At 33.3% G+C, this 26,373-nt stretch overlaps 1 protein-coding gene across 1 annotated transcript in view; it reads right to left on the reverse strand.

The window, feature by feature from the left end:
- Nucleotides 1-1,756: 1,756 nt before the first annotated feature.
- LOC129808035 (ski oncogene) overlaps nucleotides 1,757-26,373 on the reverse strand; it is a 274,351-nt gene continuing 249,734 nt past the window's right edge. The window contains exons 2-3 of the mRNA XM_055857697.1: nucleotides 15,078-15,971; nucleotides 1,757-11,525 (exon numbers count right to left, since the gene is read on the reverse strand). Of these exons, the coding sequence (XP_055713672.1) occupies nucleotides 11,091-11,525; nucleotides 15,078-15,971 (1,329 nt within the window). The 3' untranslated portion in view covers nucleotides 1,757-11,090. The remainder of the gene's footprint in view (nucleotides 11,526-15,077; nucleotides 15,972-26,373) is intronic.

Raw genomic sequence — 26,373 nt, forward strand, 5'->3', positions numbered from 1 at the left:
AGGAAAAATTATTTTATCGGTCGTTATGTCCCTAACCACCCCGATCTGGGACAACGTGGGACAAAAAAGAGGCTGTTTGGGACATGGTTTATTTTGAGATAATTTGGTATTTCCAGGTCATGTATCTAAAATCTCTTCTTGACTGAATACATAAAAATCTTCAGGTTAATTTGTGATAGGCCTCTAGAAAATCCAGAAAATCTCTTCAAAAATATTTCGGACATGAATTTTCCGAGAGATTTTAGCTCCGAAAGGTAGGCAAAAAACGAACTACAGTAAAGCTCAGTAGGGGAAAGCTCGCTACCTTCGGCCGACTGAAACTTCGAACAATTTTTTTTCCAATGAATTTTAAATGAATTTGGCTCATTATATTATATTTTAATAGATCATCCAATGCCTCAAATTTCTAGAAAAGGACTATGGGAATCCATAAGGAACATAGAAACAAAATTTAGTTGTTCGAAGGTAGGGCGCTTTCCCCTATGGGATTTTTATTTCGAAGAGAAGATTTCGAACAAAAATATCCTGGTTTAAACTTAGCCCAAAAGTTGAAGTCTGAAAAAGAAATTCAAAAAAAAAAATCCCAAAAATAGAAACATTTTTATTTTAAGCTTTATATTTGCATTTATTTCTGTAATCAGAATTTTATACATAATAATAGTAAATATAGTTATATATATTTTATTCATTATAACATACTCTTAATGAATTTTTTACCGAGTTTCTTCTACAAAAGAAACACAAAAAAAAAATGAAGAAAAAAAGGGAAGGTAAGAAAGAAAAAAAATAGAGACAACAAACGGTGCCGTCCTAAAAATTATTCTTTTTAATAATTTTTAATTTACTTCATCTTTATTTCAATTAGGTATTGTAAGTATTAATATTGTTTCTTTTTCTTCCTTCTCCTTCTGCTCATTTTTCCTCCCTCTCTGCATCTCTATGCTATTTAATTCAATATTAAATATATATGTATATATATTCATAATATTTTTTAGTACTTACATTTTTTTCTCTTTCCTTCTTCATTTTTTATTACATTTATAGGTGTCTAAGGTACGTTTTGCATTTTCTCTCATTCATTCATTTTTATCTTTTTCTTTTATTTTTCAATGTTTTCTTCTTTCTTTTTCTCCTTACTGAAAATTTTTTTTTGTCGACTGTTCGTGGTTTTTTTATTTATTTTATTTTCGGCTATATTCTCTTAATTTTCCACCTTATGCAAAAATTTATTAGAATTATTTCTTTTTTTCATTTTTCATGATAAAAAGAAATTTAGTTTAGAGTTTTTTTTTTAATCATTTGTCGTCTTACTTTCTTTATGGTACATACAATTTTCACGTTTTCTTTTGGATATTTTTATTTTTAATACTAATTCTCTTACTATAATCTATGTTTTTTTCTTTTCTCTTTCATCTTTAAAAATGTGTAAAATTTTACTTTTTTGAAAGGATTCACTGTTGTTCAAAACATAAAAGTGGAAAAAGTATAGAATTCTTTTAAAAAAAAAATGATTAGGGTAAAATGAGGTAATTTGGAACCATTTACAATTTGGGACATTTGAGATTTTCGAGATTTTCTCACTGTTTTAGAGATTCAAAAGGAAGAAAAGCTGTTCCTTTTCTTCTCAATCGTTTTTTCTTCTATTTCGCGGTCTTTGTTTTCTCTTTACTCATCTGAAACAATGAGAAAATCTCAAATGTCCCAAATTGTAAATGATTCCAAATTACTTAATTTTACCCTATCTGGATGAAAAATCTTTCTTTTTTTTTGTTGAAAAAAAAAAACTGTCTAATTATTTTTCTTTTTTCAAAGAGTGCACTTGATCGTCTTTTTTTGATGCTATTTTTTTATTCAATCAACTTCAGAATCTTGATTTAGAAAAAACAACGTATCGTGAATTTTTTTTGTGTTTTATTAACACAAATTTAAAAAAAGAAAGGTTTGATACTTTATACGAAAATGGCACTTTCTTTGTCAAAATGTACAAAAAAAAAAAACGAAAATAATTCTTAATTTATATACATTATGAAAAAATTTTTCCACAACTTATTTTTCATTTTTTTCACTTGTCTATTTTATTTCTTCTTTAAAAAGAGATGAGATCACCAAATATAATAATTATTTTTTTTTATATCAAATAACAGCCAACTAATAATTTCAAGATTTTTCATTTTTTTTTAATTCATAAATAACTATAGTTTCTCAATAATTTTTTTCTCGTGGTTTTTTCTTTTTGAAAAAATATAATTTATTTTTTTGTAATTGAATAAATTCAACAAGACTCTATCGTTTTACTTAATTTTTCTTATTTTTTTTTTTACTTGAAATTAACAATCTCATTTTGCTCTCTCTCATTTTCCCGTTTCTCTCTTCTTACAATAACAGTAAATCTTTTTCTTTTTTAAATTTCGTCATCTTTAATTTAGAAGGAAATATAAAAGTAGGAAATTTTCTCATTCGCGACTAAAATGTATAGTAAATTGTTTTTTTTTTTTGGCGAGACTTTATGTTTTCTTTTGCGATTTATTAATTTTACTTCTTTCGCAAACTAAACTGCATTTTTATATTAATCTGCAATTTTTTTTACTATATTTTGTCATTTATTTTCACTGAGTTTTTTGTTTTCTATAAGTAAGTTCTGGTCTACACACACAACTTTTATTTAATAATTTTCTGACTTTTTTTGTTGGGAGGTGACAAGTTGAAATACACGAATAAAATAATAAATTGAAAGCAAAATAATAATAGTGCTGCTAATGAAGAATAAAAATGTTCAATATGTCATTAATTTTACAGTGTTTTTTTTTACTTGATTTCTGGCTATATTTAATGTTTATTTTAATTATACAGTTTGTTATTTTTATTCTCTACATCCACACATTTTGTAGTTTGTTTCAAAATTTATTATTTACAGCACCTTCAATATTTTGTACTTTCAAATTGATAAAATTAGCTTTATATTTGTGAGAGTGGATGAGCTGAATTTAATTTGATTAAGAAAAAAAAACAACGGGTATGCAAATGTGCAGCCAAAATACCCATAATGAGGGATACTTAAAGGTCAATTGGCTTTTAATTAAAAAGGCAATAAAATTGAAGAAAAATTTTTATTGAATTAATTTTTACATAATTAATATTCTGATGGAAAAATTTACTGACTTTAGTATTTAAAAAAAAAACATTTATACTTATATAATAAAATATGCGCGTTTTCTTCATTCCTATAAAGGAAAAGGTAGCAGTCTAAGCAGCGCAATTATGCTTTTTTTTATTAAATAATTTTTTTTGCTCTTCTTTTTCGTAATTTCTTTTTTTGGCAGTAATTTACTTATTGCAATGATTGTTTATTTTTAATGATTTCACACAAAAAAAGATCCCAAAGTGTATTTCTAAATGATTTTTCCAAAGATTTTGATTATTTACCCATTCCGCCTGTTCACAGCCGTAGCTTTTTCTTTTCTGATTTGAAAGTGTCTTGGATAAATGATATTTTAAAGGCCCTTTTAAACTAGGGTATTTCGAAAGTCGCGGAGCTTTCTCTCTATGACGAAAGTGTTTCGGGTTCGAGTCTTCTTTAGGTCTCCAAGAATTTTTCTGGCTGTAAATTGAAAAAATTGAATTGAAATTCGAAGAATTAAAATTCAATTTCGAATTTTCATACTAAATTTTCGAACAAAGTGGGGAAAATTTATCAAATATTACACTAGAAAGCTGGAAAAAGAGTTACTAAGTGATTATGGAGAGATTTAATACTGGGGAAAGAACAGTAAAGCATCGCTGTTCTCTTTTTTCCTCACCAATGTGAAGACCGTCACATTTTGAGACTTCAACGCTTCGAAATTCTTGTAACTTCCGCCACCTTGCGAAAGTATTAAGAAGTAAGAAAGTCTATTTTTAATTCTTCAAATAGATTTTCGAATTTTTCAAGATCTACTTTTGTACGGAAAGATTCTTACTTTTTGATAATTCCGCAAGGTGTTCGAATTTCGAAGTGCTCGTCAAAATGTGTAAATCTTCACTTTGTTGTGAGGACAAACACAAAGCGAGCTTTCTAGTACAGTAGACTATCTCAAATTCGGGCATTTGGGACCGAAATGTCATACAAATTAGAGAGAAATTCGGGCGTCAAATTTTTCGAAATGCAACGATTTTTTGTATATCTGCATACTAATTTTTAATTTCACATACTCATATTTTATTGTAAATTTCATGAAAACCCTAAACACTAAACCTATCAAAACCCGGTCAAATTGACCGGTTTCAAATTAACACATATTTAAACGGTACAATGTCGCTATCAAACTTTATAAATTTCTTAAAATATGCATGTAATTATATTTTTCAGTGTTTATTTTTTTCTGTTTTACGAGACAAATTTGTTGAGTATCCTTCCCTACCGCGGTTTGTCGTTTGACCGAAAAACGAGCAAAAACGTTCGGTAGGTTTAGTGTTAAATAATGCAAAATAACATCATAACTGAGACAAATCATGGCAAAGTTGAGCTTTATTCGAAAACTTGAAAAATATTGACAATTTTTTTTTCAAATTTAACTGCTTCCCGAATTAAAAAATAGTCCGATCTTAAAAGAGCCGAATTATCGAGAGTCTACTGTATGATGTTTCATAAATTCTACCCACCTTCTGCGAAACTTTAGTATGGAAATTCGAAATTGAGTTTGAATTATTCGAACATCAACGACTTTTTGTATCCAAGACACAATTGGAGAATCAAACTCTACTTGTGTTTGCACTCTCAGTGGTTCATTCCGGAGGTGAAATCTATCTGCCATGTGTTATGGGGTCGAATAACTTGAGGTTTAGCCATTTTTTTTAGATTATGTATCTGACAGAGTGCTATGTAGTCGCAGCTCTTTCAGTGTTTTAAATTTGAAAAGAAATGAGTTCTCTGGCAAACACCGAAAGAGTTTTAGTCACTTTTGTACGATTTCAATAAGCGGAGATTCTTGGAGAATATTTTGCTTAGGATAATAGTCAAATAAGACTAATTAAGCTCAAAGAAACTCCTCAGAGGTCTTATTTATTGCTGTTCAGATCCGGGAGACATTCAAGAACGACATTTTGCGTGCCCAAAAGAAAATTTGAATATTCTGAGTAAAACAAATTTTTGGGTTATTTAAAATGAATAAAAATCGATTCTTTTGATTATTACAAAGTAAAAGAATATCCAATTGATTTGATTTAAAAATTGTGAAATTTCCTCGCTGGAGATGTTATGGTTCGCAAGGACTTAACCTCGCTAACGAAGGTCTAATTAATTTTCTTTTTCAATTAAAAACCGGAATCATTGAAAGACTAAAGAATTAATTGCAGGTATTCAATAATTTTATTTCGAAATTAATGCATCGATAGATAGACAGAGTATATGCGGGGCTAAGCTCATTGAGGAATTTTTATTTCGAAAAGGAGATTTCGAACTAAAATACCCTAGTTTAAATAGGCTTTAGGGTGGAGTCTACACTTTTGGATGTTATACACTTATGGACAGCGTGCCAAAAACTTAAGTTCTTCCGTAAAACAGATTTCGAAATGTTATAAAATTATTAGTTTATGATGTAATTCACATTTTTCGATTTTTCGAAATTTGTTTAATTTAATAACTTAAGATTTATGCGTTGTCCATTAAATCGAATTTAAACGAAGTTGCAAAATGGTTATGTGGGAAATTCTATTAAGAAGAAGAATATTAAAAATTTCGTTGCTCTGTTTATCACAACAAAGTGAAGACTGCGCTTCTAATGATATTTGAAACATTTCGAAATTCGAAAATGATAGAATCTCAATTATATGAGCCTCCTTGCGAAATTAATACGAACTCAAAATCCTATGAAACGTTTTCGAACTTGTTTTTTTTGGAGAAACTACGGCTGTGTTCAGGCTGATTATATTCTTTTTAAATCGCACAAAATTTAACCAAAAATTATGAAAATAATTTTGGGAGTGTAGAGATTTCTTTATATTCTCAGTAGATAAACAAATTCATCTTCCGGGAAATCTGCAGTATCATTCTCTTAACGGATCTGTTTATCAATTAAAATTGAAAATTGAGGTGGAAGATGGAGAGGAGGACATTGAAGAGTAAATCATGTGAACCCAAATGACTAATTCTCGAATTGATTTAATAAATTTCCAAATAAATCATATAACCACCAAACCATCTATTCCCCCTGTCCCCCTGCCCTGGAAAAAATTAATATTCTCTGGGGTTGTTGTTTGCGAGCCTCAATAAATAAATCGTTATGGATGAACACCCAGGCCAATTAATTATTTTATGCAAAACACCTCTGGCCTGAATGCTTTTAAATCTCAACACAAACGAATTGACCAATTCATGCCCTTTCTGGTGCACGCTCAGCTGATGGCCTTTTAATGAGCCTACCCACGATTTTTTTTTAGGGCGGCCCAGAATCTCGCCACAACCCCATTGCTTTATCCCAGGTTCGGGATTTAACTTTAGCAGGAAATTTGGACTTATGCTAAAATTTGCAAATTCACGTGAGAGATATTGTTTTTTTTTGACATTGGGACTTATTCTCTTTTTAAGATGAAAAATGTGAGGCTATCTTGAAAATAACCTAAAAGAACTATACTGGAATTGAAATTGAAGCAATATTTCAAAATTCTTTGTATGTTTTTATTTTAATCTTATCATTGCAAAGATATCTTATCCGAAAATAACCTATTTTGGTCAATAAATGAAATTAGAGAATAATAACTGTCAGATGGATTTTGACATTCACAAAACCGTTTATTCGGTTATAAAATTAATTTGCAGGTTAAGAATGTTTCCCAAATTTTCCAAAAAAAAATTGGAAGGTTTTCTAGGAGTATTTTTAAAAGCGTTTTGAAAAGGCATGACAGTTATGCTTATGGCTGATTAATCTGTCAAAAATATCAGGGTATCATCATATTTTTTTTTGTTGAATTGTCAAAGGTATTCGAGTGATTTTTGATATTAGATCCTAATATCCGGGACCATTTATTTTTAAGAGATTGCTCTTCTTTACTTCAAATCTGTAATGTCGGCTTCAGACTGGAGGTTTAGCCCAGTTCCCGAAAGTCTCAAAAATCTAAATAACCAGCAGTTTTATTGATTTTTCAAAATCTAATGGATTATATGCCCTTTATATCCAATCCTAAAGAATAATTTCCTATAAAATCGTGCTTGATAATGAATTAGAGGAGTTAAGCCAGATGGCTAAACCTTAGGTCGGAAGCCCGTATAAGGAACATTAGATCAATAACGTAGAAAAAATTCAAAAGATCGTTAAGAAAACTTATATTGAGCTGTATTAAGTTACACTTATGGCCTCTACACACTAGATAAATTTATGTCCATATTCCTCTCGTTCAGTAATAACCTTCCCGATTTGAGAGCTCTCTCTAGTTGAGGTTTTCCTGTACTGATTCGAGGGTATATCAGAGAGAACTTACCTAAAACCACGTTGGAACTTCGAAAATTTAAACCGACGAGTTACTCAAAAGTGAGCGAGCGAGTTCAAGAAAAAAACATTTATTTTAATAAAATTGCAATTCAAAAGTTCTGTCATCCTGACATTTTACAAAACTACACTCGACTCTTCGTTATCCGGCTGACTGGGAGACAAAATGACATGTAGGTTTTTTGAATGATCAACGGTTTTTCTATTTTGTGCTGTGTGAATTTATTTTCTGTCTGTGAAAGAACAAGAGAATTTTCTTCATGGTGCCCGCTTTATTATTCGGATAATAGGGAAACAAAATGACAGATGTCCGCTTCGTTATCCGAATGGATTTTCAAATTTGTTCAACGTCTCGAAAATATAATACAAGGGTTTTTTGATTTTTTTTTGTAGAATTAGAATGAATGTTTTAAAGAAGATTAAAAAGACATAATTAGAGAATTCTATGCTCTAATTATGCAAAAACATTACAGGATAAGTCATTTTCGTTACTGACCACGCATGCATACATAACCTCAATATTATTTAAAATGTAACCGTCGAGGACTCATCCGGATTACAGCGATCCAAATTAGAGAGCGGGCACTGTATTTACGAATTCTAATCATCAGATTGCAAAATAGATTATGTTCCCTTCAACAATGTCCATTTGCAGCATAACCTCTTATTTACGTGACTTGGATTTTGATAAGACATTTCGAGGTTAGGAATCTTACATTTTTGAGGTTATAAAATTCATATCTCTTTCAAATTGAAGAAAACCGTATGAAAATTCTATGGTAAATTGTTGTGAATGTCAAAATCATTTGCTTTAAGATAGTAATCTCTCAATGTGTTGGAGCAAAGAGGCAGAGTATGTGATAAAGTGTGTTGTTCCAATTTTTTCCATTACTAATCACACACTCTGTTGTTTCCGGAAAATTTTCTCTACGCTTAAAGGGCAGTACAATAATAAAAAAAAACCTACGCACAGCCAGACAATCTCTTCCCCATATTTTTTTGTCCATCTCGGTATCTCTCCACTTCCCACAGTTTTGTAATGTATTAATTATTTTCATAACGATTTGTTAGTGCGACTTAAACTATTTTTCATTTATCAATGAACTTTATTTTTTTTCGCGCTCACCAATTATTTACTAACCTATATTTGTGAAATTGATTGACGTCACTCAAATGATAGGGGAAAGTACCCATGCTTCGGACGATCCCGAGCTTCGTAACACTACTAAATTTTTCTACTTTCTTAATAAATGTGTTTCTGCAATATTGGTGCGATGAGTCACATTTATTGAGAAGCATAGGGAAAATTTAGGATCAGCGCGATCTTTGAAACTGATCGTGCGATTGGAGCGATATCGGAAACTTATCGGCGTGATCTTAGAGATTGAGTCAGCGTGATCTTGTAGACTGATCAACGCGATCTGCCGATCTGCCACTCACAGTTCACTCGCTACACTGAGAAAGAAACTGGGGTGCGATTAACTTTTTTTCCTCATAATTTTAACACTTTTTAGGTGTAAAAATATTTCAACACTTTTTAATGTTTATTTTACACTTTTTTAAGGGTAAAATTAACATGAAAAAAGGTAGATTTAACCCCTAATACATCTAAAAAGCATAATATTCACACCGATTTCGGGTCAATACTCCAGGGTAAAATTAACATTTCCGGAATGTTATTTCAACTTTTTCGGATTTCTCTTAGTGTAGCTATATTTATTCATCCCGCCCCCCCCCGAATTTAGTCATTACAAAGCTTGGGATCGTACGAAGCCTGGACATTTTCCCCTACTTTTCAAAAATCTACTGTAATTCCTCTATTGAAAAGTGATTTAGGGCGGGGACACAAAATTAAATTTAACCTCAAAATTTTTAATTAATATTTTTTTAGATATAAATAGCGTCGATTTTTTTCATGCTCATAAAATTACCATTTTTATTAATAAATTCGTATTTATCTCTTTTTGCTCTTTTCTTACTAAATATTAGTAATCTCACTATTATTATGGTTGTTTTTCATTGGGAAAATTGCTATATTTTCTCTTTCTATGATACCGAAAATTTTAGATTTTGTTTTTCATGAGACGCTGTTCTGTGAAATGCAAAAGGTCATTTTGGAAAATTGGTCGATGGTAAAGTTTCTTTTTCATGTTTGATATTTTCCCTCTAATGTTGTATCCACATGTTATTAAATATTTAATCTGATGAAAAATTTTAGTTTAGTTCTTGTTGCCTGATTGGCTGGAGCTTGACAGTTTTCACATCTTCAACCAATCAGAGAACGCGATGAAACCCACCGAGGTCTGTGATTGGCTACAGCTTTGAGAGCTTTTAAAACTTCAAAGCTCCAGCCAATGAGGAAACGTAGAGGAACTAAAATATTTTATAAGGTTAAAAATTTAATTAAATGTGGATATTTTAATTAAAATGTTCACTGGTATTTTTTCACTGTATTTTATCTTTAGTTTATTCTTGAAACTCTTGGTATCTTCTCACTGTGTTGAACATTTAAACTACTCAATGAATATTGCGCAAATGTCAAAACGCTTAACGCATTCATTTTTTTGGAAATTAGGTTTAAAATTTAATTTTTACTCTTTTTGTAATGCACAATTCTGTCATCCTTCTGTAATGGTTGAATATTGCAAAATGAGAACTAATAAAAAAGATGTACCACTGATTAAAATTTTAGAAGACTTTTTTTTATCATCTAATTTCTCTTTCTCAAATCACACAATAAATAATTACCATATAAATACAAATGATACAGATATAGTTTTTTTCTTTTGTCTCCTACTTTGTACAACAATATGTCCATTGTACAAAGTAGGATAAGAGATAAAAAAAGAGAGAAATTTATCTCTATCGAAAATATTTACAAGATCCTATAAAATATTCACACACTACTTCAGTTGCTGCAGTAGAAAGTAATAAGAACTGACCGTAATTTACATTCTCATCTATACACTTTTTAAAAGTTCTTGTCGTTTTTTTTTATACGTAGCCATGCTCTTGAAAAAAAAACGCACAGTTTTTTTTTTACCTAATAATTTCTACAATGAAAATATCAAATGAATTACTGTGAAAATAAAACAGAATTATGAGACTTTCTAAAAATTAATAATTCGATCAATAGACACTGGCATCGCCACTTTGTGGCATTCAATAGTTCTCTTCTATCATACTCTTTTTTTTATACGACTATTCTTCCTTATAAATTAGTTATTAAATATAATTTTAAAAAAAAACATGTAATATTTCTTTCTCATTTGAGAAGAAAGAAAAACAAATTGTTGAGTTGCATCTTCTCCTTTTATGCAATGACTGATCCATTATTGAAGATCATTCGATGATCTGCAGGCTTTTTCACACAAAAAAAACCTCCAAATCATTCTATAAAGATCACTGCAAATCTCTGTGTTTAACACAAAATCAAAGAAGACGATTGCCGTAAAAAGGATTTTTCTTTTTTGTTGTTTTTTTTTTAGAAGAAAAAATTGAAGCAAAAATTTTTGGGTGGGTTCGAAAGGATTTTTTGTTTTTTGTTTTCTTAAGGAGGGTTGTGATCAGACGTGATCACGATGAGGGTAGGGTGGCAGGTGTCATGAGGATGACAGAAACACGCCAATTTTATCCACTATCTTTGCATTGAATGGCCATACCATTTTCACGCTTCTTGTGCTCCCCAACCCCATTGACCATCTCCACGCGCTTAATGGAGTCCTTGGGTGGATCAGGAATGTCCTCGGCTGCTGCCACAGCTGCACTTAGAGTGTACCTTTTATTTGGTGGCATCACCACCACTGTATCTTCAGGACTCCGCCTAGCTGACTTCTTCAGTGGCTTCATGATCACTTCAGTCGTTTTACTGGGAGCCACCTCAACGGTCGGCTCCGGTTTAACCACAACCGTTGCAAGGGGTTCCGGCGGTGGTGGTTGGAGTTGCCGACGCTGTTGTTCCAGCAGCAGCTCGGCTATTTGGTCATCCTTGTGCCGGAGTTCCTGAACCAGGCGGACATTTTCGGCACTGCACTGTCTCAGCTGTATGTTCTCCTGCACAAGTACCTTTTGGAAAGAATGAAGACTTCATCAGTTTTCATCCCTTTTTTTGTTTTTTCCTATCGTCAACAACTTTTTCCTATCGTTACTGCTCGAAATCAAAGAAAGAGCAGTTAACTCTTTCCGGACCGCAGCATATGCTGCAATCCAAATTCACCATTTTTTAACCAAAAATCTCTAAGCTCAGGAATTAATTGAGGTCCTACAAAAAATATCTTACATTTGGACATCCTTATAGTTTGTAATTATCCACAAGAATAGGATTTTTATCAGTTATGAATAATCAAAAAACATTGTTTTTCACAGAACATTCATATGCTGCTTTGGGTACTCAGAGTCCCAAAAGAGACGAAAGAGTTAATAAATCGACTTTTTCAACTTGTGACTCGGCTAGAGACTAAAAGGTAAGCGATATCTGCTTTCGGTCTTCGACGACCCCCCTATAAGTCAAAATTAGGACAGTCTTTTTCATATTTCCCCCCACATAACTCCTTCTATTTCAAAATCATATTTTTTTTGGTTTACAGTAGAGTCTCAAATCTGAATCAAGACGTTTGGATTCAAAATGTCAATTGTGAAAATGAAAATCATATTTATATAATTCTTCCTGAATGTTTACATACATTATGATCGTATAAAATGAAAAGGAAGTATAAAATGAAAAGGAAGAACCACTTAGGCTTGTGAGAAAGTACGGGAATTTGATTCAAAGTACAATTTAATCTCACACAAATTTCGTTGGTTTTGAAAAAATCATTCGAATTTAGGAAATGAGAAATGCTAAAAATACCCCCCGAGCGTTCGAATTAAGAAGACTCTACTGTATTTAGAAAACGGATAAGTCGAGGCGGATATTTCGTCCTTGGACACCTATTTTCGAAAACCATTTCGATATCGATTTTTCGAACATCAAAATTCAACCACTTTGGAGGGCCTATTTTTCAACCGATTTGCTTAAATTTGGATTACTCCTAAAGGTCTTGAAATTTCCAACCCGACTTCATCGGACTTAATCGGTCATGAGTCGGTATAGTACCCGTAATTGATGCATCTTTCTCAAAAAATTTTCAAAAATATTTTTAATTTGCTCGAAAGCTTGTGACACGGTTAGAGATCACACGGTAAGAAATATCGACTTCTGGTTTTCGAAGACCCCCCCCATAAGTCAACATTGGCCTCTATTTTAAAGACAAGATCAAGATCAAAATTTTAAGCCGTCAAGTATTTTCAAGACCAAGATCTCATATTCTGACGAGAAGCATATATTGAACTTCAAATGTCTTAGATAAGAACTAAACCAAACGTCACTTCTAACAAATATCTTCACATTTCTGCTGAATTTGTTGAAATTTCATCATATAAATTATAGGACGTATTAAAGAATAAATAAGAAGCCTTAAACGGGGAAAAGAAGTGCAAATCAAACTTGGACCTCTGATAAACCTTGAAATTCTAATGCAAGATGTAATTCTTTTGCAAAATTTTTCATAATAATTCTCTCTTTGTATCATATCTTATTGAAACATTCCGCATAAAACTCTTCAAATTGTTAGTATCTTGAAAATTCTAAACACCTCCGAGAAGTTCTGGAAATTATTATTTTTATTTTTTATTTATTTAATTTATGTCCCTGTATACAAATAATACATTATGGGGCTGTACATAAACAAGTAAACAAGAAATTTACCGTCTTGAAATCTTGAAATATTGGTTTCAGAATTGCTAATCTTGATATCCACTCGGTTTATGTCTTGGATTTCTTGATTCCAAAACATTTGACAGATTTGACATCTTGATCTTGATTTTTTGATTACAGAATACCAAAACCTTCAAATTTGCTTGATATTGACCTCAAAATTGAAGCCATTATCCAGGACAGTTTTTTTTTATTTTTCCCCCACCCAATTCCTTCCCTTCTAAAACCATGTTTTTTGGTTTGTTTCGAAAACGGCTTCTACAATTTTTTTCATTTTCGAATATTTTTTAGAGGTAGTCAAGGCGAATATTTTGTCCTTGGACACCTATGTTCGAAAACCACTTCGATATTGAATTTTCGAAGATCAAAGTTTAACCACTTTGGAGGGTCTATTTTTTAACCGATTTGCTTAAATTTGGAATTTTTTAAAAGATCTTGAAATTTCCAATCCGACTGCATCGTACTTAATCGGTAGTTAATCGGTAAAGCGCCCATAAATGATTTACCTTTCTCGAATTTACTTTTTTTTATTTGTTCGTACACTTGTTACTCATGCTAAAATATTCTAAAACATACTTTTCTTCTGCAATTTCTTGTTTCGGAATATTTTTTTTTAATTCATCAATCAATTTAATCATTAATAAAGCGGTATCAGGGGCCTCTCGCGACATTTCATTTTTCCATTCGTTTTTGCATTGAGGCACTGAAGACTATTGGCAAGTTTTTTCCTAAAGAGAATTGATTTATCAGTCTGATATATTTCGAAATCGTACATTAAAACCTATCTAAAAATAAATATTTCATAAAATGTTCGCGAAAATTATACAAGAACTACGAGAAAATTTGTTTAAGTTGCGGTGCAATAGATGCAAAATTTTTACAAGGAGAAGTGAAAAATATAGCTTCATTTTTTATTAGGCTTGATGGCCCCAGGCGGTACGAACCCAAAGAGCATGCGAGAAGATGATACACGTATAGCTATTTGCAGTGAATTCGAGCAGTCTGCACAGCTGGGACGCTTTGCCATCTCTTTGATATTATTACCAATTAGAACCGTACCATTATTTCGACTATTTCAAGACCTTTCAACTAAATCCAAACTAGACCAAATCGGTTAGAAAATAGACCTTCTAGAGTGATTTAACTGTGATAACTTGAAAAATTCAAAATGTTGTATTTTCCATTTCAGAAAGATTTCCTGAAACCAAAATTCACATCTTTGTCTTTCTTTAACGTTTCGCATATGTCTATCTTACTCTTTAGCATTCTTCTTCTTCTTCTTTTGAATGTCACAACAATTTCAATTTAGTCCAATGAAAATCGCGTAATGGCCTCTACACATTAGAGAAAAATATGTCCATATTTTAGAGATTTTCTTAGACATGCGTAGGAAATTTTCTTCAATATGGACATAAATTTCTCCAGTGTGTAGAGGTCATAAGTCGTTTGGACTTTGGAGGACATGATTATTTCTTTTAGGAAATTTTTCTAACCTAAACGATGTATCAGAAGCATTATTGACAAATTATTCACCTACTCTGAAAAAAATGTTTTGCCAAATTAACAAGACAAGTTTGTAAAAAAAGATGTTCTTCCATATACAAAATGGAAAAGTTTTGTCAAATCGGCGGCCACCTGGACCTTGTTAAAAGTTTGTCAAAAGGGTGTTTTCTATATAAAATGCAAGAAAAAGTTTTGTCAAATTGGTAAATAACATCCTTTTGACAAAATTTCAACAAAATCTATTTGTTCGTTTAACAAGACATTTTTTTCAGAGTAGGCTCCTCAAAACCCTATCAATTCATGGGCAAAAAATTATATTGACGGTTAAGGAGGACTTTTTTTTAACGCATACAACTCACCTTTATTATGTGCAGCACCTTATCACGATCCGCTGGTGCTGCATCTTTTAGCGCCTCCGCTACAGCTGCTACATCCCACGGAGCCCCCGTGATGCTGCTGTCCGCCTCCCCGGTGAGACTGTCGTCGTCCGTGTCCGTGGAGAGTTCGAACTCGGGATTTCCAGCAAGAGCGGGTGTTCCTCCATTCTTCATAACCAACGCTGGTGTTCCACTGGGTTGATGATTGTGATGCAGGTGAATTGTATGTCCGGCTGGATGACTGTCCGTTTGCCTCGGTGGCGATGAACTTACACCATTTGTCGTTACCTGACCCGTCAGTGGCACTGGAGATGTGCTCGATGTGATCTCATTGCTTCCAGACAACTGTTCCGGACTCACTGGTGCCCCATCAACTGCCGGAGATGTGACTCTAAGTTCAGGTGAGGTACCAGCTACAGAATTCTCCCGTGGAGACGTAACTCTCTCAATTTTAATGGGAATATCGGTGGTGACAATGCGGGAGTTATCTCGTGGGGACAGTTCCTTGGTTAGTCCATTAACCCGGCGTGGTGCTAAGGCAACATTGGGCTGGAAGGTGCGCTCGAATCGTTCGCACTCCGACAGCCGGACCACCCTCTCGGGATTCTGGAGGATGGGCGGCTCCTGGCTGAGGTAGGGCAGTCCCGGTACATTGGGGTAGCTGAGGTGGGCGAGGTGTTTTGGTGTAAGTGGCGTCCACGGTCGAAACGCCGACAGTTGCTGCTGATGCTGCTGCCGAAGCTGATGAGCATAGAACTGTGCATAGGGATGGTATGAGTGATAATCCAGAGCATAAGCCGCATCATCTATCAATTTGGACTTCTTCTGGGGAATGTCTATTGAGTTCGCCAGAATGTGGGGTTCCTCGATGACAGCCTGCAAGACGATAAAGACAGCACTTTAGTAAAAATTAATTAATTGTCATTAACTTCTGGTGATACTTAAAACGTTTTTGTTTTTTTAATTAATTAAGAGTGAACATCCAAATAAATCATGAAATCCTACATTCTTAAGGAAATTGCTGAAAAGAACAGGTGCGTTCTCTACATCCCTATGTTCACATTATCATTGCCCTTTCAACATCTCTCGTTAATCATATCCTTAATCTATTATGTATAATTTTTATATGCACTTCTTCATATCTTTACCATCTTCCAAGATCTCATTGCTTTCATCCAACATCTTCAGCAAGAAATTAACATTGATATCTTCCCTCCTTGTATAGTGCAGTGCAATGTGCACTTCTATACATCGTTTTCCTTTTCCCTAATCAATAAATACACATATATTCTTAGTCAAATGACAGAAACATAACATAAAATGTGTGCCATGGATAAGTGGACGATGGTAATTGGATACCAATTACCACATCTCATAGCATCGAATGCAATAAAGCTCATCAGACAACTAAATCAATAAAATGGCCTAGTCGACGGTCGAGACATCCGACTCTCTTGAGTGTGTATCTCCAGTTGATTATTTATGTTATGACTTGCTATATCAACGATTGAAATCGGATTTCCATGCACAGATTGCGCGACATTATATTCACAGTATTTTATAAACCATTTCCATTATATTGAAGCTAACTGCCTTACACACCATTCAAAACTATCATCAAATGCACAAATTGCTATTTTCTTCCATTCATTTGTGTACTATAAGTGATTACTTTTTTTTCAAAAAGGGCTCTCACTTGAACTCTGTCCACAAAGAAGCATTTCATAGAAAACGTGCTATACTAAAAATTATTATTTTCAAAGTACTTCCTGAGACACAACAATCAGGGATGGTCAACTCTCTCTCAAACAAAAAAAATGTTTTTTAAGTAAAGTAGACCTTCAATTTAGTAGTTTGTTACTTTACAAACAAGTTTGCAAGAATTTGTAAAAGTTTGCAGAAGTTCGTTGGAAAGTGTTTAATTTTTTAGATAAACTGGAAAATAGCAATCAATTTTGTTGGAAGAATCTTGTTTATTTTTTAATTTGAAATTTTTTTAACCAAACTCTTACAAATAAACACCGTAGATACAGGTGACTTTGGCCCCCTATTGTTTGTAAGCTTTACTTTATTTCTAACACTTAAGGATGATGGTCTTTACCGATCCGATCTATCATGTCTAATCGGTCACGACCATATTTAAATATTAGAATTAAAGAAAAGCTTACGAACAGTAGGGGGTCAAACTCGATCTTTATATTGTTAACGTTTCGATCCTGGAGTAGATCATCTTCAGGGCCTATTACGGCCCTATTCAGGGTTAAAGATTTTTTTTTAAAGTAGTAGGTAAGTAACAGAATTTGTAGGTAATAGGACATGAAGAAGATCCCATTCAGGATCGAAACGTTGGCAAAATAAAGTCAAATCGAATAACAAAGGAGTAGACCGAACTTCCCACTTTGAAGTTTACGCATTTTTGGGGTCTTAATAGGGGGATAGTGCGACATATAGCCTCTTCTCCTCAATTCCTATGTTCACCTCCAAGCGTGCTAGATGCCTGGTAGGCCCCGGTGTGAATGATAGAAGATTGAGTAACCACAGTGGGAAGTCACGAACCTGAGACTAACGAACAAGGGATTTGGTCCTTCTAGAGAGGTTTGGGCGAGGGGCTAATAACCCCTCTCCGTAAAAGCAAGATTGTTACGAAAACTTGCAAGGAGGCTCGGACAGAACGGACTAGCGATTTATGCTACGTTTCTGGAGCGAGCTGACGGAAAGTTACCAAGACTGGAGGAGGTTAGTTCAAGAGGCCCGGTCTCTTAAGACACGTTGCAACCACTTAAGTAAGTAAGAATAATAAAAGAGTAGACCGAATGTTTGACTTCAGTTTACACATTTATATGATCTCTAAATCTTCTATTGGAGACCTTTCCGGTATTAGTTGTCAAATGTACGCACAGTATGTCACATTATTATAGTCGGGAACTTTTTCAATCCTGAAAATTTAAAACTTTTCATGAAAATATTCCTATCTAATCTTTTTGGAATGTTTACTTTAAAAAAAAAACTAGAACGAGTCTTCTTAATAAAAATAATTCCTCTAGACTTGTCATTTGCTTAATTATTGCATGAGTCGTGTAAATTTGTAGGGGACAGCGCGCTTGGGACGACTTAAACTACGTACAACTCATTTTTTCTAGGTTTTTAATGCATTAAGAAAATTTGCATGTCCGCATGCGATTTCTTTTGAATGAATCGGTCGTAGAACGAATTTCGCTCGGAGTAAAAGTAGTCACAGAAGAAAGATTCAACTGTTTAAAAGAAATCCATCAACAAAGAGTACTCTCTTTAGCCAGAGCTCTTCAATAGATTTATTAGAATATTTAAAATGTTTACCTTAGTAAAAGAAATTAAAGTTTTATACTGACAAATTTTCCGCGTTAGAAAATAGTCTACATTCAGGCGTATTTCAAAATGTATTTCATAAGATAACTCCCAAAAGTAGGCAAACTTGCATAATTGTATGTGCATAACCTCGTCAAGTGCATAATCCCGAAGTGTATAATGTCGTGACTGAGTATACTTATCAGCAATACACAAACGACTAAGGAGTGGATAACTGTGCCGATCACGGTTTATTCGATTGCCGATCTGTCGATTTCTTCCAAAAATAGTGCCGATCTGCCGATTCCATGTCACTCTGTGTCGACTTCATTCGGATCGTACGTCGATCTGACTATCTCTGGTCAAATTGTGCCTATATATCGATCTCTTAGCAAAATAGTGCCAGTCTGTCGATCTTTAGCTCCAGATCGGCATTATTTTTCCTATCGCCGCTCACAGTTCACTCTGAATGCCATTTATTCACCCCTTGCAAACGACTAATACAACATTTTTACATCGCATTTTTAGTTCAGCTTAAAGTGGAGTTTCAAGAGAATTTGTAAGCTATAATGGTTAGATCTAAATAATACGAAATTGAAAAATTCACTTTAAAAATATTATAATCATCGTTACAAATTTAAGATTAAATTTTGTATTTATTTTGCAAATAGATATTCTAAGAAAACTGACATTTAGGGTAAGTGTGCCAAATTCCGGCCAGCCTGCAATTTCGGCCATATTTTTTGTTCCTCGAATTTCCATGAATTTTTAGTTTTTGCATACTCTTGAGATTATACAATGCAAAAAAGTAACAAAAAATGTCGCTTTGACGTTCAAGATGATCTGAAAAAGACATTGAAGAATTCTGGAAGGGCAAGGAACTATGAGAATGAAGGTGGCCGAAATAGGCCACCAATTCTATGTTTACATTTTTGTTCATTTTAAAATGTATTTAGAATGATTTCAGTGAAAATAAAGATGATAAACTGTCTGCAAGGTTCCAAGCAACACTCCTTATAAAAGAGTAACAAAAATATTCAATTTTATTAAAAATATTACATTTCAAACTTTAGACTTTGTCGCTTGCATGCAACTATGCCGAAATTTGAAAATATTCGAAAATAATTCTGGCAGAAAAAGGTAGCACATCCCTGACAAAAATGAAATATACGTTATGAGACTTGCATTACGATTGCATACATATAAATTATGATTGATTCAATGAGATTATTGATCTTGTTTGTTGATCTTTGAATTTTCCACATTGAAGGAAGAAAATAAGTCTTCAATGAGCAATTGTGTATTTGTATGAAAAGTTAACAAGAAACATATTGCAATTTGTAATGGTCAACGATAAATTATGTGATTTGATTTGAAATTTAACTGTGCACTTGATGCTTCTCTATCCATTGGGAGTCATATCTGCGATTTTTGCAATAGGCATGTCCGGAAGATTATTTGATGGGGATAGAAAATAAATCTATGTAGGGATTGATTTCTAATGAATCTGCCAATCTAGTTCATTTATTTCGATCATTTCGATTGGCGACATTCTTCCTTATTGATATATGATTGGTGTTGCGCCTCATCGTCATTTTTCAATCATTGTGGCATGATTTAATTTATTAAATTAGCTATGTATTTAATGGGGATGTGTGTAGATACGTTGTGGATGATGAGATGTAATGAATGAAGGCATTCGTTATTCGTTTAGTCATTACATAAAAACTAATTACTCCATTATCTTGAAGAATGTCACACGAGAAGAGAGATTCAGCAAAAAAAAAGAGAGAAGTAATCGTACTGAAGCTCTTATTTCATTTCATTCTTCAGAACTTTTGCCCCTTATTTCTTATATTAATTTTATTTTCTATCTTTTCATTATTTATACACACATTTTCTGCAATCATTCTACTCTCGGAATCTTTTGGGAGCAACTCTCGGGGAGCCACACAACATACTCACCATTGACACTGATAAGAGAGCACTTTTGTATTTATACAGCGAGATTACACATAGTCAAATGTATAAATAGTCAACAGACAAAATTGTGTGGCCCCCAAACAACATTTTGCTGCGGCTGGTGCCCTGTTTACCACCCCCCTTTGGACCCCTTACCCACACCGCAGCTCCCCACCGGCTCCCGTTCCGTGCCAGCCCATTTTATCGGGGCGCAAAAAAAGCACCGAGTTTATCAACATCGTTTTCATTTATCAGGCCATTGACGTCATTTGTCTCGAGCCTTCTTATCTCGTGCTCCCCATAAACAGCCCAGCTCAACGACACACGAGATGGATTCCAATGAGTTGGTGCCCCATTGCAAGACATCCATGTCTTTATATTTTCCAGTCGAATTTCTTTGCACATTTTATTGCCACATACACAACGTTTTTCTTCCATCCCATCGCGTTGAGGATGATCTCAATATTATTATATTTTTTTTTGCTCTACACCGACATGCCAAGGATTCTCCCTTGAATGCTTTCGTCAATATAATTTCTCGCTTCAATTTCAGCGTCCCCGACATATCCCCCCCAACCCCCCAAATCTTGACGCAATTTTCCATGAAAGTCTTCAATTTTTTTTTACCATCACCATCCCAATCTCCGGATATTTGAAATAAAATCTGAAATGTAATAAAATTTTTTTTTTGAAGGAGGGAAGAAAAATAAAAGATGAGAACCTGACACAATTTTTATGAACTAAGAAAATTTGAGACTTTTCCCCATATCGTGTGGAAAATGTCATTTTACCGAGGAATTATTTATAGATGCTGCTTTTAATGGTATTGCGTTAAAATTTTACATTTGTTCAGTAAATTTTAAATAAAGGAAAAAAATTAAAAAAGTTTCTCTCGAGAATTTCTTTGAAAGTCACTCCGATCGTACAAGAGTGGTTGAATAATAAATTTTGAGTTCATTGGATTGCTACTTCTCTTTCGTTTTATTTCTAAATTTTAGGGAAATTAGAATAAATAGCACGATAAACTAGTAACTAACTCCTATTATTAACTGGTCGGGCTGGTCGGTAAAGTAAGGGCTAAAAGCGTTTGCATTAGAGGAATAGCACTACAGTATATTCTCGCTCAATCGGATCTTTCTTAATCGGGGGAAAAATTTTGTTGATAAATTTCATGTTTAATTATAAAGCAGAGGTGTGCAAGAAACCGTTGAAACCGAATTAATGTCAAAAGAAACATGTACGTCAATGGTCAAAACGCTACTATAACAAACTTATTTTGACGTTAATTCGGTTTCAACGGTTTCTTGCACACCTCTGTTATAAAGCTAATTTGCTCAAATTCGCTGTAGTTCTTCCTATTTCATCGTTATTCTTTATAATTGAGCGCTTTTTGTGGAATTTACAAAGGTTTTGACGCCCAAATCTATCGATAAACCGGATGACATTTTGCCCCAAATGCCCAATTGAGAGAGAGTCTACTGTATATAGTGTATATTTAGGTTAGGTACAATTTTTTAATATTTTTTTAAAATTTTTTCTTCAAAATTCATCCTGATTTCCACGAACTTGTTTTAGTGGTATAGCTCAAATAGACTCAGGCTGGTCGTCGAGAATATTTAGGCTTGGCTGAGGATCATCGATGATGTCCTCTGCATAATCTTTCTTTATTTGATCATTAACAGCCAAATTTTGCAAGCTATATTCTCGAGGATCAGAGTGAGTCTATTCGGGTGGAAATGATAACTTATCGATACTATCGATAAATCTACATCTGTTGGACTAAGTGAATATCGACTTTTTACGCATTGTGGGACCATTCAATGTGATGTTCCTAAAAGAATCTGACCGTTGATAAATATCTATTTTACCCACAAAAAGTGCAACTATCGTTTAAATATTTCAGAATACACAGTCGATACTACCGAAAATAAGTTATAATATCACCCCTGGTAAATAAAAATTAAAATTAGTAGATAATTAAATAGAATAGAAAATGTTTATTGCTGAAAAATATAATAAAGTACTCTAGTTAGTATATAAAGGGAAGGACAACACTAAGAAATCCATAAACCATCTTACAGATATCTGTTTTGAATGATTTCTGATCAATTTTAATTTATTTACTGACCACAAGTATTTATACTCTATTTTGGTTATGAATTCAGCCTTACTAAAACAGTACTAAAGTCTACCAAATGAGTTCTAAAATAAATTGTAGACTTACTCTATTTTTTATAATCATTCCAATCATAGGCATATTGGGCATAATATAGAAATAGCAAATTACAAAAAAAATCAATTTTTTCCACTATTTACTTCGAACTTACTAAGACAATCGTTTTAAACGAATTTGCCAAAGAGATAAGTTATAATTGAAATATGCGAAGCTATTTTGAAATTGTTTTTATGCGATAAAAAAGTAAAATATTTAAGCAATAAACAAATTAAAATTGGTCAGTGAATAATTCAAAATGGTCAGTAGAAAGAGATGGCAAAGCGTCTTAGCTTTACAGAATGCTCGAACTCACTAGATAAAGCTATCCGTGAATTATTATCTCTTTGCATGTTTTTTGCTTGCCTACCGGTTTATTAAGGATTAAACTCATTCGCAAATTGAAAGAAAAAGATTAAATTACAAAATTGGCGAAGAAGTAACATACTTACGCGAAAATAAAACGGGATAATCGAGAGAAATAAATCAATTAGGATTATTTGACCAATTAGAAAGAATTGATACACCGAGAAAAAATTGGATGGTATTTTCTATAAATCGTGTCTTTAAATTCTACTGCCTCAAAAGATAGTAGAAAATTCCATCCTCCATAGACATTTACCTTTAGGATCTATTATCTTGAATTTGTAAAATTATTATCGTATATAGAGGCGTAAATTCTAATAGCCGGATGGTTAAATCTACTATCCTAGTTTAAATATTAAATTAAATTAAATTGAAAATAAATTGAATTAAATTAAATTAAAATCAAATACATTGGATACATTGGATACATTGCTTCTTTTATTGGGGGTCACCCAAGACTGGAAGTTAATATCTCTTACCGTTTAAACTCCAGAGCGATAACGAGTTGGAAAAAAGTTGATTATATAACTGCTTCTTGAGTTTGAGATGTAAAATTAGAGAGCAATCTTTAATCCCAATGCCAAGATGGTTAATAATTTCTGCATTTTCCCTATGTCAAGAATATTTCACTAGTTTTAGCCACGATTTTCGTTTTATATACTGACAAATTTTCTGTTTTGCTGCTCACTTTTATCTATTTACTGCCCAATCTGCTGTCGTCGAAATATTGTCTTACTATAGTCTTACTATGCTTGTATCTAGATTAGTTTGTTCGTTCGTTCCTCATTATCCATTTATATTAATTAAATTTTTCATAACTTAAAATTTTAATAAAATTTATTCTTATTTCATCTAGACTTTTACTATTCTCGTCTAATTTTATCCCAATAATTGACAGTTTGTATCGCTCTTTTGAATTTATAGGGGTATATTAGGTGAGATTCTTAACAATCTCACCTACTATAATCCTAACAAAATTTCATGTCGTCCGATCGACCTCAAATTTGGCCAAAATGTGTTTCAGCACTTCCTGATCACGAATATATATGTGGCTAATTTACGTTCCCGGCCGGCCGGCCGGCCGGCCGGCCGGCCGGCCGCTCTTTGGAGCTTAATAGCTCCTAAACTAAAAAAGATATCGACTTGCGGTTTTCGGCAAAGGTTATATATCGGGTGAAAATTGCAACTTGGTGCATAGACCCCCCACCCCCCACCCCTCCTTCCGCCATTTTGAAGACCCCCCTTTTTTTGTTTTCTCAATAGCTCCGCCCCTATGGCATTCAGCGGACTCAAATTTTAGTATGTTATAGCTGGGCCTTAGAGCTTTCCATCAATACCAAACTTAAGGTCCCCCGACCCCCCTGACCCGAGCTATAAGGGTCCAAAAAAAATTTCTTAAAATGGCCATAACTCCGGTTCTAATTGTCAGAATTTAAAAAGTGAGGGCTTTTTGGAAAGCTCTCGTGAAATGCCACTTCCCCTTCTAACATCGCAAGTTCATAAAACCACCGCTAGGGGCGCTTTTTTTAAAAAGAAAATTTTTAAATCTTAAAAGTTAAATAACTCAAAAATTCCATTGTGCATCGGGCTGAAAATTTAGTATGTTGTAGCCGTTGATTATACCTATCAAACAAAAAAAACCTTAAGTCGATCCATAACCCCTGACCCGAGCTATAAGGGGTCAAAGTTCGAACATTGACCGGCCTCTATCTCCGGTTCTAATTAACATAGCGACCTAAATTTTACCTTTTTGGTTTCGTCTCGATGAGCACTTTCAGATGGAAGTTCAAAAAGTCACCACAGGTGGCGCTGTGATAGCGTCAAAATTCATCGAAATTCAAAGTCACTTTTCTCAAAAACGGCATTGTGCAAGTTAATGAAATTTTAGTATGTTGTAGTCCAGTCTAGGACGTTTCCAAAATGGTGCGTATGCGCGCTGTGGTTTCAATAGAACCGGAGATATGAGGGGTCAAAGTTCACGAAATTCAAAAAATCATATCTCCGGTTCTATGTGACCGATTTTGATGAATGAGGGCTTAAACGAAAGATCTCACCAAATGCTACAACTTTCTAGAATGTTTGAACTTCGTGGGACCAACACCAGGGGCGCCACAGTCGAAAAACCAATTTCAATATCACATAACCTCAATTATCTCGACTGTCGCTGAACCGATTTTGATGATTACTTCAACATAATTGTAGAGCACATTTGTCTCTACATTTCGTCCATACATCATTTTCCGCTCAGACTACGCTATCACTCCGATTTTGCCGTTTAAGTGTGAAAAAATTGATTTTTCCCATAATAACGCTTTGAAATCACTCAGATGCCAATTTGATTGCCTCTACTCCACCAAGACACTTAAAATAGGGGTTTAAATGGAAAGTCCCGCAAAATACAACAATTCTTTGATATAGTTGAAGTTCAACAAATGAACACTTGGGGCACTCTGGATGAAAAAAAAAAGTTAAGAAACAAAAAAACTCGCTTATCTTAACTTCTGAGTAATCGATGAGTTCAAGTTCTACGGCAAAATTATAGAGAACAGTCTGGTCTACATTTCACCCATATAACACTTTTCTGTCAGTTCATTCAAATCCTTGACATTTTGGTTCAAATACAAAACTTGTATAATTTCACGAATTTGGTTCAAGATAACTGAATGGCGTCTCCCTACTTCAGCATCAAATCGAATTTGCATGCACTCCGAGTTAGCTCACGTTAAGAATCTCACCTACATAAGCCGGTTAGGATTATCTGTCCCTTTTCAGACGCATTAGCATATTTTTATTTAAACAACTACTTTTTTGGCATTTTTTGCTTCTTTTCAAATTAGAAAAATAGTAAATTTTGAAGTCGTTTGACCCAAAATACATTTGGTTACTTTTTACCTCAAGTGGTCATTTTTAATAAAAGGATTTCTGGGGAAAAGAATCTTTGTAAAATTCTAAAATAGATAGTGGTTTCGTATTCAAAGAATCCAAATCATTTAGGAAATACTTACTTAATAATTACTTAGGAAATAGGTAAAAATTGATATCAGTTGCAAGGAAAATATTTCAAAAATAGGGCTAAAAAATTAAGTATTTTTTTATTTTCTGAATTCCTTGTTCGAATTCCAAGAAACTTACGACTTTGAAGAAGGTCTTTGGAAAAAATTTCAAGCCGCTATCTCTTTTATCTTGGAAGATATTGAATTTTCAAATTTTCAATTTGTGACTTTTTACCCCAGTCTCCCCTATTCATTGAACAACACTTTATATACTTCCTAAATCTGCACGAGTTACATCCGTATTTGCAAATTTCTCTACACATTCTTTTCGGATATTGAACTACGCAGAAATACCACAGTCTCATAACCTCTGAATAAAACACAATTTCATTCTTTCCAAAAATGGTGAAAAATTTCATCG

This window comes from Phlebotomus papatasi, chromosome 3 (assembly GCF_024763615.1).
Source record: "Phlebotomus papatasi isolate M1 chromosome 3, Ppap_2.1, whole genome shotgun sequence".
In the NCBI taxonomy this organism is placed as follows: Eukaryota; Metazoa; Arthropoda; class Insecta; order Diptera; family Psychodidae; genus Phlebotomus; species Phlebotomus papatasi.